We start from the raw sequence: 13,730 nt of genomic DNA, 5'->3' as shown, positions 1-13,730 counted from the left end.
TTATGGCCTGAAGCAGAAAGATGGCCGTGCCAGTGTCACACGGGAGCTCTATGGGGAGATTATGGCCTGGCACGGAAAGATGGCCGTGCCAGTGTCACACGGGAGCTCTATGGGGAGATTATGGCCTGGCGCGGAAAGATGGCCGTGCCAGTGTCACACGGGAGCTCTGTGGGGAGATTATGGCCTGGCGCGGAAAGATGGCCGTGCCAGTGTCACACGGGAGCTCTATGGGGAGATTATGGCCTGGCGCGGAAAGATGGCCGTGCCAGTGTCACACGGGAGCTCTATGGGGAGATTATGGCCTGGCGCGGAAAGATGGCCGTGCCAGTGTCACACGGGAGCTCTATGGGGAGATTATGGCTTGGCGCGGAAAGATCGCCGTGCCAGTGTCACACGGGAGCTCTATGGGGAGATTATGGCCTGGCGCGGAAAGATGGCCGTGCCAGTGTCACACGGGAGCTCTATGGGGAGATTATGGCCTGAAGCAGAAAGATGGCCGTGCCAGTGTCACACGGGAGCTCTATGGGGAGATTGTGGCCTGGCGCGGAAAGATGGCCGTGCCAGTGTCACACGGGAGCTCTGTGGGGAGATTATGGCCTGGCGCGGAAAGGTGGCCGTGCCAGTGTCACACGGGAGCTCTATGGGGAGATTATGGCCTGGCGCGGAAAGATGACCGTGCCAGTGTCACACGGGAGCTCTATGGGGAGATTATGGCCTGGCGCGGAAAGATGGCCGTGCCAGTGTCACACTGGAGCTCTAGGGGGAGATTATGGCCTGGCGCGGAAAGATGGCCGTGCCAGTGTCACACTGGAGCTCTAGGGGGAGATTATGGCCTGGCGCGGAAAGATCGCCGTGCCAGTGTCACACGGGAGCTCTATGGGGAGATTATGGCCTGGCGTGGAAAGATGGCCGTGCCAGTGTCACACGGGAGCTCTGTGGGGAGATTATGGCCGCCTGAGTGCAACGTGGCATAAAGCTGAAAGCCTCAATTCGGCAGCACTGGCTTGAGTGAGGGCAACCTTTCACTGAAAGATGCCAATTACAAGGGCAAACGAGTTTAGAATACCAGGGGCGCCACAACCTTAGCGATTTTGTTACAGTCATGGACAAACGCACGCGCCTTTCTGCCTCATGACTGGAAAAAAAAAATCCGAACAAAAATGAACATGCATCGCTATTTTGGAGGGGAGTGGGAATTGCTCTCAAGGTTCATCGCTCGTGGTGTGATGTGGGAAATCGAATGCATTTTTGCAAACCTTAAACTGAAAATAGGTTAAATCCATTAATCAACAAAGTGCAGACACTTGGGAGTAATTGCCTAAAATCCAGCGCGCTGGATCAGCGGTCTGGTTTGTCTCCCTCGGATTACATGTAGTCACCAGGGGCGCTGGGTACGGGGGGCTCCGGGCCCGCCCCCGCCCGTAAAATCAAGTCGGGGCTGAGCCCCCAGGGCCGGAGAGAAGTGATGCAGCAACAATGGCCCTTTCCATCAATACTGCATCAATCCTCTTCCACCGGGTAAAAGCGTGAGAATGTCGGATTAAGCCAGGCCCTCTTGTTTAAGGGGAACGGCGTGCTCGCTGCTACAGTGCACAGCAAAGCAGTATCATGCAAGGGAGTTCTAACCACTCTGGGAGGGATTTTAAAACGAATGCTTCGATTAGCAGTTTATGATGACAACAAAAAGAATGGTCTACCTAATGTTTTATTTAGTTATATCTTCTGGACAGCTGGCTTCGCTTATGTCCCTGATTTTTTTAAAATCGGCCAAAATCAAAGCTTTTCAGGCAACCGCTTAAAAATGCCCGTCTTTTGTGGACCGGACTTTGAGAGTCTGCGATTACAACATGACCGAGGTCACAAACAGCAGCAGCTCAGTATGGGTGCGTTTATCAATGCATATTTTGTACATATGACTTTTAGACAGTGTGCACACCAATGTATTGAAAGAAAGGTGCACGCCTGTGTGAGCTCCCTGGGATTCAAACCCGCATTGAGTGCTTAACTCAATTGTTAAGTTGATAGTTGTGTTGCACCTTTTTGTTCACTTATTTATTTTACAAATATTGGTCTAATGATGGCTAGAAATCAATTTGGCGCTGAAATTAGGCTTTCCTTTCCGCGTTTTGAACTTTAAAATGTGTGCAATGTTTTTCTTTTCCTGTGAAAAGAAAATCGCCCCACTGTGCGTTTAAAATTGTCCGCCATCTTGAAAACCAAGCCAGCCAAGATGTGTTTATCCAGAGCCCAGACAAATGAGTTATGCATGTATAGTTATTACTATTCTTCATTTACGGACCTCCCATCGCACCTTCACTCAAAAATGTTATTGTTTAAAATATTGATCATAATGAAAAATATATGTTAACATTTTTTTAAAGTTCCTATGACAAATAATCTGCAAATTGTGCCTCCAAGCAGGGGTGGAATGGGAAACAAAAGAGGAACTGGAAATAATTTTCAAAATGGCCCCATATCACACATTTTCAACAAGCCCCACCCTTTTCCTATGGGAAAATTTGGAAATGCAAAACAAGAGAGGTCCAGAGTGCTGCGGCCTACCAGGAAATCTCCAGAGTTCCCTTGTGGCAAATCAACTTCCGGGGCACCAGTGGTCCAGGGATGAATATCGGTTTCTAATAATCAATCGGCCCCACACCTCTAGTAAACCAGAATGGATCCAAACAGATTGGAAACACAAGTATATTATACACCTCCTTGTCCAATTTAGGTAACGTGGACTGAATGGCAGGCTTATCTGTGCAAGGTCGCGGATCGTTGATTAGTTGCAACACAGCAAAAATACAATTATTGCCCAATGATAAAAGGGACTGTAGAGGGGGAGGAAGGAGGAAGTGGAGAGGGAGAGAGAGGTGGAGAGGGAGAGAGAGGGGGAGAGGGATGAGGAGAAAGGGGAGAGGAACAGGAAGGGGGAAAGGGAGCAGGAGGGTGAGGAAGGGGTAGGCGGGAGGGAGCGGGGGAGAGGGAGAAAGAGTGAAGGGGAGAGAGGGAGTGAAAGAGGGGTGAGGGAGGGAGAGGGAAGGGGTAGAGGGAGAGGGAGGAGGAAGTGGAGAGCGAGAGGGATGAGGAGAAAGGGGAGAGGGAAGAGGGACAGGGGAAGAGGGAGAGGGGGAGAGGAACAGGAAGGGGGAAAGGGAGGGTGAGGGAGGTGGGAGGGTGAGGGGAGAAAGAGGTGAGAGGGAGAGGGAAGGGGAGATGGAGAGGGAAATGAAGAGGGAGAGGGGGGCGAGAGAGAGAGACTCGCATGGCGCGGCTCAACCTGCTTCTGGGCATACCTCCATGCCCTTTGTTGTGCTGGGCACAGGCTGCTGTTCAGTCTGTTTGGGACAGGGAGTTGTTCAGTCTGTTACTGGGCAAAATGTTGCTCAGTCTGGTGCTGGCAGAAGGTGTTGTTATACCAAGTAATGGCACAGGGTGTTTCCAGCATGGAGTTGGGCACAGTGAGTTGGCCAATCTCCTGTTGGGCCAGGGCGTGGCTCAGTTTGCAACTAGGCCAGGGTGACCGCCAATCTAATTCTGCAAACATTTGGGCCTTTACCGAAGCCCCCAAGTGCAAAAGTAAGGTGCAAAAGTCGGGTGTGTTTACTTTCACCCTCCCGGGCATTTTACAGCCATTTGGAGGCCGAGAAAGAGCATGAAACGGAATTAACATTTGCGCTGAGCATTCCCCGTCCACCCTTCAAGGGCACATGCTGAGCAGGGTGGTTTATATTACTCATGGATGAGAGAGATATAAGTGAAATACTCATCTATGAATAATATCAAAGTTATGTCACTTTAATAGAATGTCCCTCGCCTGTGGAGTGCTGGAAAGTCTTGCCTGCTGCTGGCCAGCTGCCTCTCTATGTAGCGTCTTCATACGAGTCCACTGCAATCTTTTGCACACCGGGGAAGAGGTGGGGGCCTGGCAGGGTATGATTAAGATGAAAAGAATATGTAGATCAGGTCTATGAAGTGAGTCCTATGAAACTTTAAGGCACCTATGCATAGATTCTCTTTAAGATATTAAATGAGTCCTATGAAATTAAATGTATTTGTGTTTGTATTATCTTGTATGTATTGTAGATATGTATTTAAATGTAATGTGTTCTTTTAATTTATTTTTCAAATGGGTGCAAGCCTGGGGTGCATGTCAGTCCTGTTAGGTGGGCCATGGTAAGGGGGTGGGCGGGATGTTTGGCGATAGCATGGGTGCAAGCCCGGGGTGCATGTCAGTCCTGTTAGGTGGGCCATGGTTAGGGGGTGGGCGGGAATGTTTGGCGATAGCATGGGTGCAAGCCCGGGGTGCATGTCAGTCCTGTTAGGTGGGCCATGGTAAGGACTGTGGGCGGGAATGTTTGGTGATAGCATGGGTGCAAGCCCGGGGTGCATGTCAGTCCCGTTAGGTGGGCCATGGTAAGGGGGTGGGCGGGAATGTTTGGTGATAGCATGGGTGCAAGCCTGGGGTGGAGTAGGGGCAGTGATGGCTTACCGGAATGCAACTGGAAGGCTTGAATCTCCATCTTACTTGACTTTAGTATATGCAGTACATGCTAGCCAATGTTTCCACTGTTCTGCGCTGCGCGCGCCCCCACCCCCACGCGCCGTTGCACCAAGTTGGCGACTACATGCAAATTTGCAGTCATATAACTGCCAGTGATGTCACTTCCTGTATTTGCCCCCCGCTCCCCCCCCCCCCCGAAATTCATAAATCGGCTCCCCTGGTAGTCACGACATTTAAACCTAGTAGAAAGGAAGCGCTCAAACGCAGTAACTTAACACCTCTAGATAAACCTTATTTGATGTATCCACAGTCCCATAAATAACGTATGGACCATGAACACGTCGTGCATGTTCGCTTGTGCCAGTTGTGTGCGAGACCTGCGATGGGATTATTCCTGATCTAGCCACAAGGTGGCAGGAAATACAAGGCTGCGGGTCTACGCAGAAAAGAAACAGCTGCGGAACACAAACCAGACATCACCCTGGCAACAGCAAAGCGCACACTTGTAACATCTGTGTTATGTATTCTGTGCATGTTTATCTTGGTAACGCCTCCCCGACTCATAACAATGCATTATGTATTTTATTTTACGAGGCGGCGACATTTCCCGCGCGAACACGCTGCTGCCGCTTCACAGCCTAAACTAACCAGGCGACACATGTCACTTTCAGCATCCGTGCGGGAGGAGCAAGAAAGGGCAGTCCCACGCACGCACATTCATGACGGTGCACGTGCATTTGGGTTGAAAAGATATCTTGGCACCCGAGCACAGTGAAGCAACATCCCGAGGGTGCCCGTATGCTACATTTCGCGCGCCTTTTTCATTTAAACCGGCGTTTGCCCTAGTAATCATAGTGCCTTTAAAACGGGTGCTGCTTCTACACGAAGGAATAAGGTTCGCCCTGGCAAAGGCCCGCCGAGGCTCTGGGCCACTCCAGGGCCGGGGCAGGGATTCCATGAAGCGCTGCGCAGTTTCTCCACCGTGGACATTACTTCAGTTACCTAAACACCGTCTTTCTTACCTTTCATTTTCACGTGGAATTCCCCCAGCTGCGTCTCCAGGTCACTCTCCAGCGCGCACATGTTCTGCGGCAGAAACAGAAGCAAACAAGGAAGGGCGTGTGACGAACATTATCAAGCGCCAGGGTGCACACAACCATAAGAATCCCAAGTGGCTTCACGCCCTATGCGACACATAAAAAACGTCCACATTTTACACCTATGTTTTGTTACATTTGGTTTTCCTGCCCACACGGGGGGGGGGGCAGGCCTGTTTCTTGCTAGTGCTCTGCCGCTGCCCAGGGAACTTTGGGGTTCAATATAGTGCCTCAAGGGGGGCGGGTTAAAAGACCAAGCAAGTCTTCCACTGGGGAAGTTCGGGGAGGAAGTTTCTGTGGCACTGGGAATCAGGATGCCCGAAGACTTCGGGGTGAATATAGGAGTAAGCCACCCTGAATGAGGGGTGCACAGGAGAGGTGTATCCCACCCAATTGCCCAGGACACATATGAACTAGTAAGCAAAGTTCTCCCAGCCTATGGTGCTTCTCTAGGGGAGGGGGGGGTCAAGGAAGGTCCCTCAAGCACCATTAAGTGCAACTACAGAAAATGGGCGTCTGCCACCCAATGGCAGGCCAGTGTCAGTCTTACAAAGACCTACTCCATGCATCCACTTGCACTGGCTAGCCTTGACACACTCCGACTTAGCTAGCGTGGTGTACTCCTTGCCTCCCTTACCCACCTTCCACTCCACGTGTGCCCTGTATGGCTTCCATAGCATAGCGGTGTATAGCACTGCTTGCCTCTTCCCTCCTCCCATCCCTTGCTCAGCCTTACCTCAGTGTACTCCTTGTATCCCTTGCCTGCCTCCGCCTGGCTCTCTCGGGCCTCCTTGCTCCCCGGGGAGGCAGTATAGGCCTTTACCATGTTGTGGGCACCGTCTCGAAGCCGGCGCTGGATACAGTAGGCCTCATAGAGCTCGTCAATCTAGGACCGAAAGAGAAAGCGTCTGAGTGGGCTGCGGTGCACATTGGCAAATGCAAAAGAGGTGCAACATCAGGTAACTTGCCAGGAGTGAAGCACGATCAGCAGATATCCTGCCTGATCACCCACCAATTGCCTTTGCTCAGCATTCATTTGTATTTATTACATTTATAGAGCGCTTTAATCCAAAGCGCTTTACATCACAACTGGATACATAGAATAAATTGGAAGCATAAATGCAAAACATGAGACAAACCATCAAAAACAATATATAGAACAATTTACCTAGGACTGTAAAAGAGAAACAGAACAGAGGAAGAGGGAAGTAATGAGGTTAACAGGGCGGGGGTGAAGAAGATGAGATTTCAAGGAAGAACGGAAGGAGGGGTATGAAGAAATGGAGCGGATAGAGAGAGGTAGAGAGTTCCAGTATAGGGGGCAAGGAGCTGAACGGATTGGAAACGAGAAGGGGCACAGGGAGGCGGGGGAACAGTGAGTAGGAAAAGATCAGCAGATCGGAGGGGTGAGAGGGAGAATAGAATGAGAGGAGAGAGGAGAGGTAGGGGGAGAATTTACCTTGGGTTTCCTGCTTTCTATCCTCCAGAACTGCCACATGCTGCATTTTAAAGTGGGTTTGGTCTCCAATTTTACACTCTTTGGTGGCCTGGCAGTAGGGAACCTTCAAGTGTTAGCATGTGCTAAAACTCCCCGGCAGCGCTCCAGAGAAGATTTTGAATTGGGAGTATTTTACTCCCCATTTTTTAAAGTTGGAAGTGAAATTATTTTTATGCGGGTAAAAATGTAAGTCACATTCCCAACGGGAGTATTTTTATACGCGAGTCAAAATGTTTTAACTGTAAAACAAATTTTTCTTCTAATAAATATTTATTTGCACGTATGTATTCACGCACATTAAAAGATTGGGCTTTTTCCACATATGACTTGCACTATACGTGCTTGTTAACTACGAGCACTTTTGTGCACAAAAAGAATTATACATTAAACAAAGAATCAAGAAACTTGGAACAAACTAAGGATTTTTTGAACTCCCTTAAATCAATCCGTAACCAAGGATGCGAACAAAGTCCAGCACCATTAGAAACAAGGTTTGCTCCTCTATCCTTACATTAAAAGATTATGGGCCTCATTACAACCGAGGCGGAACGGGTTAACGGGCTCTGCTAAAGGAGGCGGACCCGTTAAACCCGTTCTGCCTCATTACAAGCTCCCCTTGTGGGACCCGGTAAGGAACGCCAGGTCAAACCAGGCGTCCTTACCGGGTCCCGCGAAGGGAGGGAGCAAACAACAGGCTGCTCGTAATCGGCCCATTGTTTGCTCCCTCTCCCATTCCCATTGAGCCCTATTGGGGCTCAAATGGGAATGGGGCTCAAATGGGAATGGGGAAGGCCCGGGTTCCTGGAGGGAGGAATTACCGGGCCCTCCGAACTTGGAATGGCCCGGTCATTCCCCATTCAGGGAACCCGGACCCGCACCCGATTTTGGCAGCAGCCATGCCACCAATTGCGGCATGGCTACCGCCAAAGTCGTAATGAGGCCCCATGTCTTACCTCACAGCATCAGGCAGCAATAATAGTATTATCTTCCTGTAGAACCATGTATACTACTGGCCCAAACATATCCATGAAGCTCTGTTGGGGAAAGCAGAATGACAAGCACCTATGTGTTGGTTTCCTACCTTTTTTTTGTGAGTATTTTTACTCCCTCTTTATTTTTCGGCAGCATTTGCCTATTTTTAGGCAGTAAAAGTGGTCGATACACCTTTTATCTGTTGGGCTGGTCCCTGGGGATGGTGTAAAGAGGGATTTCTAGAATCTGACCTGGTGGACAGATTTCCAAAGGCCACCGTAGTTGTGATGGAAGGGGAGGTCTGAGAGGTTACCCATGACCTAATGAAGGTACGTGGATGAGCAGTCAAGGCTTAGTCTCACGACAGTGTGAGTGGGTCAGAAGCCCTCTGTCCATACAGACTAGCACACACTAATTCAATTTAGACAGTCAGCTATGAAAGTAGTTATTTAAGGCCTTTAAAACACACTGAAAAATGAACCTTGCATGCAGTACTATAACAATACTCTATAAATACAAATACATACAATCACCAGTATGTTCACCTATTATACTTCATGAAATAACTCAAACAATGCAGGTGAAACCATGCAGGTAAGTCATGCAGACGCAGTAAATGATGGGAAACAAGCACAAGAACAGCATCCTAACTTTAGACGTCCAAACCCTAAGATGAGTGGGGCCTTTGTCCAACAGTCACACGGTTCAACACAATGTTTCTCACAAGTCCGTATTCACTGTAAGAAGGATGCAACGGGCTTGTGGTGATGATAAGTTTCAAACTATTTAAAAGTTCCACAACAATTTACCAAAAGATAGGCAAGTTCTCTCCTTCCTTCCAGACCCAAGGCTAACCCAGTGCGGCAGTGTCAGGTTTGACGACCAAAGATGAGTGGAGGGGAGACAGGAGGAAAAGGGATTTTTCCTCAATGTTATGAGATGCACACTTTTTCTTACTTACAATCCCCACCTCCCCCCAAGAATCTGATTTTCAAAGATGTCACGCTGGATCATCTGGGGATTGCTGAGGGCTTGTTGTTCCGCCCTTTGTCCAGGTGAGAGATGCCCACAAGTAGCAGATTCCTCGGGTGCAAATGCAAAATGCAACCCCCGTTAACGAAGAAATGCAGGCCTCCTTGAAATACTTCAGAAGATGTAGGAAGGCGAGTTCAAGTGACATTCAACGTTTGCAGACAATGACAAGCAGCTTTCCAGTCGTGGTACGAGCAACTGCTCCAGGACAGGTTTCCTTGAAGGTAGGAAGCTAGAATTTGTGGGAGAAAGCAACCTGTGGCACAAGCTGGCAACCACCAAAGTTCTGGACTCGAAAACAAATCAGTGACGCTTCTGGTAAATTAGCCCAAGAGAGAGCTGGTCAGACCACCGGGTTGTCCAGGGACACTTCCGGAGACTAGAAAGGGCTGGATCCTTGAGAAGGCATTGATACTAGTTGGTCCCACTAGTCCAAGGGCTGAAGCACCAATGAGGGTCTTCACAGAACAGGCAGAGGAGCAGGGCATCTCCGGGCAGGACACTGGATGAAATGCTGGGCCACTGCAGGAGTCTTCTTCAGATATTCAGTGGTATGCTCTGTTTCAAGGGATTCTTGGCTCCAACGTAGATCTGGATAATAGCTGCAGAGGTCCTCCTTTTATCCAAAATCAGAGCTGAAACCAAGACCAAGCCCACCAAACAGCCAGTAGCTGTCCAATCAGTGACATCTACTGGTTTTACATCTGCCATAGAAGCAGACGTTCTTGCACCAAGGGTTTAGACCCGGACTGGACAGTCCCAGCCCCTTTCCTGGATCACACACATACACAAAGGATCACTCCTGGGCAAGTGCATGACCTTAAAAAGGACACTCCGGATCTGAGAAGACAGGAAGAAGGCCAACCTACAATATGGCCAAAGGACACATCCTGTGGCACAGCCATTTTAGGGCACTAGCGGTAAATGTAAATGTGCACACTGAACATAATGCAAAACCGGTAACAATGTAACTGCTGCCACCAGCTTGCCTTTAGGCACATATAAAAGTGACCAACAATCCTCTGTGTAAAAAGATAGGGTGAGACAAAAGTATCCCCATTGCACTGCACTGTACTGTAAGATGCTGTGTGCAATGTTAAAATACAAGAATTCAAATGGGAAATAGTTTCCCAGTACTAATAGTCTAAAGGACTGATCAGTTTCCCCATAACAAGCGAGCAAAAGGCAAGAGAAGGGAAGCTGAAGGTTTCACTTGCCTTCAAAAGTCAGGAAAGGATCAAACAGAGCAAAAAGAAAGGGGTTCCATAGGAAACTATGACGGGCAGGAAAGTTTCAGAAAGACAATCTTCCTTAACAGGTGGAAGTTGGCAGGGCACGGGTGGAGGGGCGGGGCCTGTGAATATCGGGATAATGATGCCCAAATTAAAGCCTACAACTCACACTGCAAGCAAGAGGTCTGTAATTGCCTGCCAGCAGGTGCAACATGGGCATATGGTCTGGTGTTGCACTAGCTTAGCAACGACACAACCATATTAAACTTTGAGGAACAGAACACGAGGCAAATTGGAGCAGTAACTTTAAGGGGTACTAATAGGCAGCGTCTGGGAGTAGTTTCTGAATGGGGTGAGGACTACAGCCAGCAGGGAATTATGAAGTGTATGTGGACAACAGTCTGAGTTCATCAAACTCCCTGAAATCCTTCTAACATGGTGTGTGAGAGGTGGAACCAAACTTGGAAAAAAAATGCTTCAAGATTTTTCTACAACTCATGGAGGCCAGTGGGACAGATGCGTCCCCTGCATAGTTGCAATAATGAGGCGTCATATAAAATCACAGGTATGCGGTTAAGATCCTGCAAGATGGCCAGGGAATGGGAGCTTGGTGACCTGGGCGGGGATATTTAGAGGGTCACCAATGTCACAGAGCATGTAAGGATCACACGTTTCCCAAGACCGCCTAATTAGTATTTTGATGTGCACAAATCAAAGCAATTCCTTCAGGGCCAAGAATCCACACAAAAGTAACTGAAGCGGGGTCTGGATGGTTGTGCACGGAAGTAAACGGAAGGGTGTCCCGGGAGGGTCAAAAGTCCAAAGTGAAAGTTCTTTCAGTTCTTGTGGCGGCTTTAACAAGCAAAGCCAAATGGAAAGGAGGTGTGGATTGGAGAGTGGGAAGGAAGGTGCTCAGTGTCAAAGTATTAAAGTATTCAAACAAAAATGTTGTTCACGATCTACACATTCCTGCCATAATGATGGCTCAGTATATGGTAATCTCAGTGGGGATTTGCTAGCGTATGAAGAAAGGTGTGAGGGGGGGCTGGGTGTGCATGCTCCTCTCAGGTTTCGGAGTCTGTACTGGAGCTTGATGGAAGTTTGCGTATTTGATGTCACAGTGGAGCGGCCCTTAAACGAAGGCCTGGAGCCACGGGTAGACAGACACAGAGGCCACTCTGAGGTGTTTACAGGGTTTTCTCTAGGACGCTCTCCCTCCGAGTTCTGGTTCTGCAGCCCCCCCAACCCAAACCCTCGCTCCTCAGCAATGTTCCACCATGAGCTCATGCGTGGGGGACCTTCTTGTGTGCCTTCCTGCCCGTCACCTTGTGCTTCGCTTGCACCTCATCAATTCTTTGCTTTGGACCTGTACATCCTCTCTCGGTGTCGTCCTCCTGCTCCTCTATGCTCCCCCGGTCTTCCTTTCCTCCTCCCTACTCCTAGTGATACTCTGCTTCACCACTCACCTATGATCGCCGTTAATCGTATCCCCGCTATTCATCACCTTTTCCGTAGGCACCGCTACATTCATGATTGAACTCTTCACCCCTACTCTGTAGTTACTCTAACCACAGTCTCAGCCTCTCTCGCCCCAAACACCTCCGTAACTTCTCTCAAAACCTCCTCCTTCGACACCACTATAACCGGATCTGTTAGGCTTTGCCCAATTTCTTTTGCTGAATGCCAACTCTGCAGATTTTTTGCAGACTTTATCTCTTTATTATTCCAGAAAGCAGGGGGGAATTCCCACGCTACCATAGCCCGCAACACACACTTACCATCTGTGGTTAAAAAATTGGAGGTAAGAAATTCTGCAAAAATCCATTCGGTAAAGTTGCTGCCATTCGGCAAAAGTGAGGAACATCCTGTAACGAGAGCTAACTTCACAGTCTCTCTATTCAGCATGCTGGGCACCCGCCGCCCCAGTCTCCCAGGCCCCTGCCTCCCGCACCTTGCATGGAGGGGGAAATCCTCCCCACACAGTCCCCAGGCTATGCACGGCCGCCCTGGCTGTGGTAGCATCAGGCCACCCTTGGTGACCACACAGATCCACATGTGAGGTCAGGCAGGCGACTCATCCAGACACAAGACTAAAGCTTCTCTGTCCTCTGGTTCCATCAGTCTTGATATGTAGCACAATACACATAAAATCCGGTTTTGATCTCTTGCTTCATGCCTAATTTCTCCAGTTTTTAAGTTGTGCAACAGTATCCGTTATTGCTCAGTTTCATGAGTAGGCGCTGTTGGGATTAACTCTTGAAAAGGACAGGCTCCCATCCTGTCAGAGGCGAGCGCTTCACCCGTGACCTGGCCAGCTACACTGTAAACAAACCGCATAAAGATAAAAAAAGGCTGCCGGAGTTCAAATTCTGCCTTCTGAGGGAACTTAGGCATTTTACTTTTGCATTTCTTAGATTTTTGGTAAGCACTTCTAGACAAAATGCCAGGCGGAGATCAGCAACTCCGATTTCACAGGGAGCAGTTACACGACTGCATGCGCAGCAGGGGACAGCACACTGGGGCCTACAAAGGGGACCTTCGCTAACCAGCAAAACAGACCAAAATGATGCTCCATTTGGAAACTGACCCGTAAATACACAGGTGCACGTCAAATAGCAACATAGTATTCACATTCGGACTTTCTCCTCAGAAACGCCATGCTTTTCCCAAGTCACCTCATACTTGCCAACATTTTGTGGCCAAAAAGATGTAAGATTTTTGAAGTTTCAAAAATAATACTTTGCATAACAATTACATCACAGGAAAATAGAAAACATACATTGTTGGCACCACTGGAGCGTTCTAAAATGAGCAACATATGAAACAGCACAACATGGAAAGATGTTCAAATGTTTAAAATGTATAATTATGAATGGTAAGTTAACCCCACATTCAATTACCTAACTTCACAGAAGGTAATCACACAGAGCTGGTGGGCAACGTTTTTCAGTGCTCTGTAGCAGCAGCAGCAGCCCAGGGAGTACATATTTACTCCTGCAGTGCAGGATAAATAACTGAACAACAGGGAGACTGATACCCTGCTCAGTCTGATGGTGGTACACTCTGCCACCTGCCTTCACTGGTGGTTCACGTAAGGCCTGTCCTGGCCAGAGTGAACAGCAGAGTCATGTAGCTGTCAAGCCACTAGATTGGGATGAGCCCATCACTCAAAGTAATCACTTACCCACACCCACCGCACAGACAGCCTAACTAATGTGTTGCATGCTTTGCCCTGGGCCGGTCTCAAGCAGCCTGTCTTTGAGTCACATAAATTACCTGCCTCTGTAAAAAGCAGTAGGATATGTCACCCATATCTGTAGGCGGTAGCACTGCTTTAAAAGCAGTAGCCTACTGCCTAAATCAGTAGGGTTGACAAGTATGTCGGGTTGACAAGT

At 48.8% G+C, this 13,730-nt stretch overlaps 1 protein-coding gene across 6 annotated transcripts in view; it reads right to left on the bottom strand.

Annotated features, from left to right (window-relative positions):
• The window catches only part of RIPOR1 (RHO family interacting cell polarization regulator 1), a 713,696-nt gene that overhangs the window by 190,240 nt on the left and 509,726 nt on the right, over positions 1 to 13,730 (bottom strand). For all 6 annotated transcript variants that reach the window (XM_069604490.1, XM_069604491.1, XM_069604493.1 and 3 more), the window contains 2 exons: positions 6,338 to 6,487; positions 5,527 to 5,590 (listed from right to left, as the gene is read on the bottom strand). In XM_069604490.1, the coding sequence (XP_069460591.1) occupies positions 5,527 to 5,590; positions 6,338 to 6,487 (214 nt within the window). The remainder of the gene's footprint in view (positions 1 to 5,526; positions 5,591 to 6,337; positions 6,488 to 13,730) is intronic.

This window comes from Ambystoma mexicanum, chromosome 1p (genome assembly GCF_040938575.1).
Source record: "Ambystoma mexicanum isolate Mex_15411 chromosome 1p, UKY_AmexF1_1, whole genome shotgun sequence".
Lineage (NCBI taxonomy): Eukaryota > Metazoa > Chordata > Amphibia > Caudata > Ambystomatidae > Ambystoma > Ambystoma mexicanum.
This window is presented reverse-complemented; position numbering and strand designations above follow the sequence as displayed.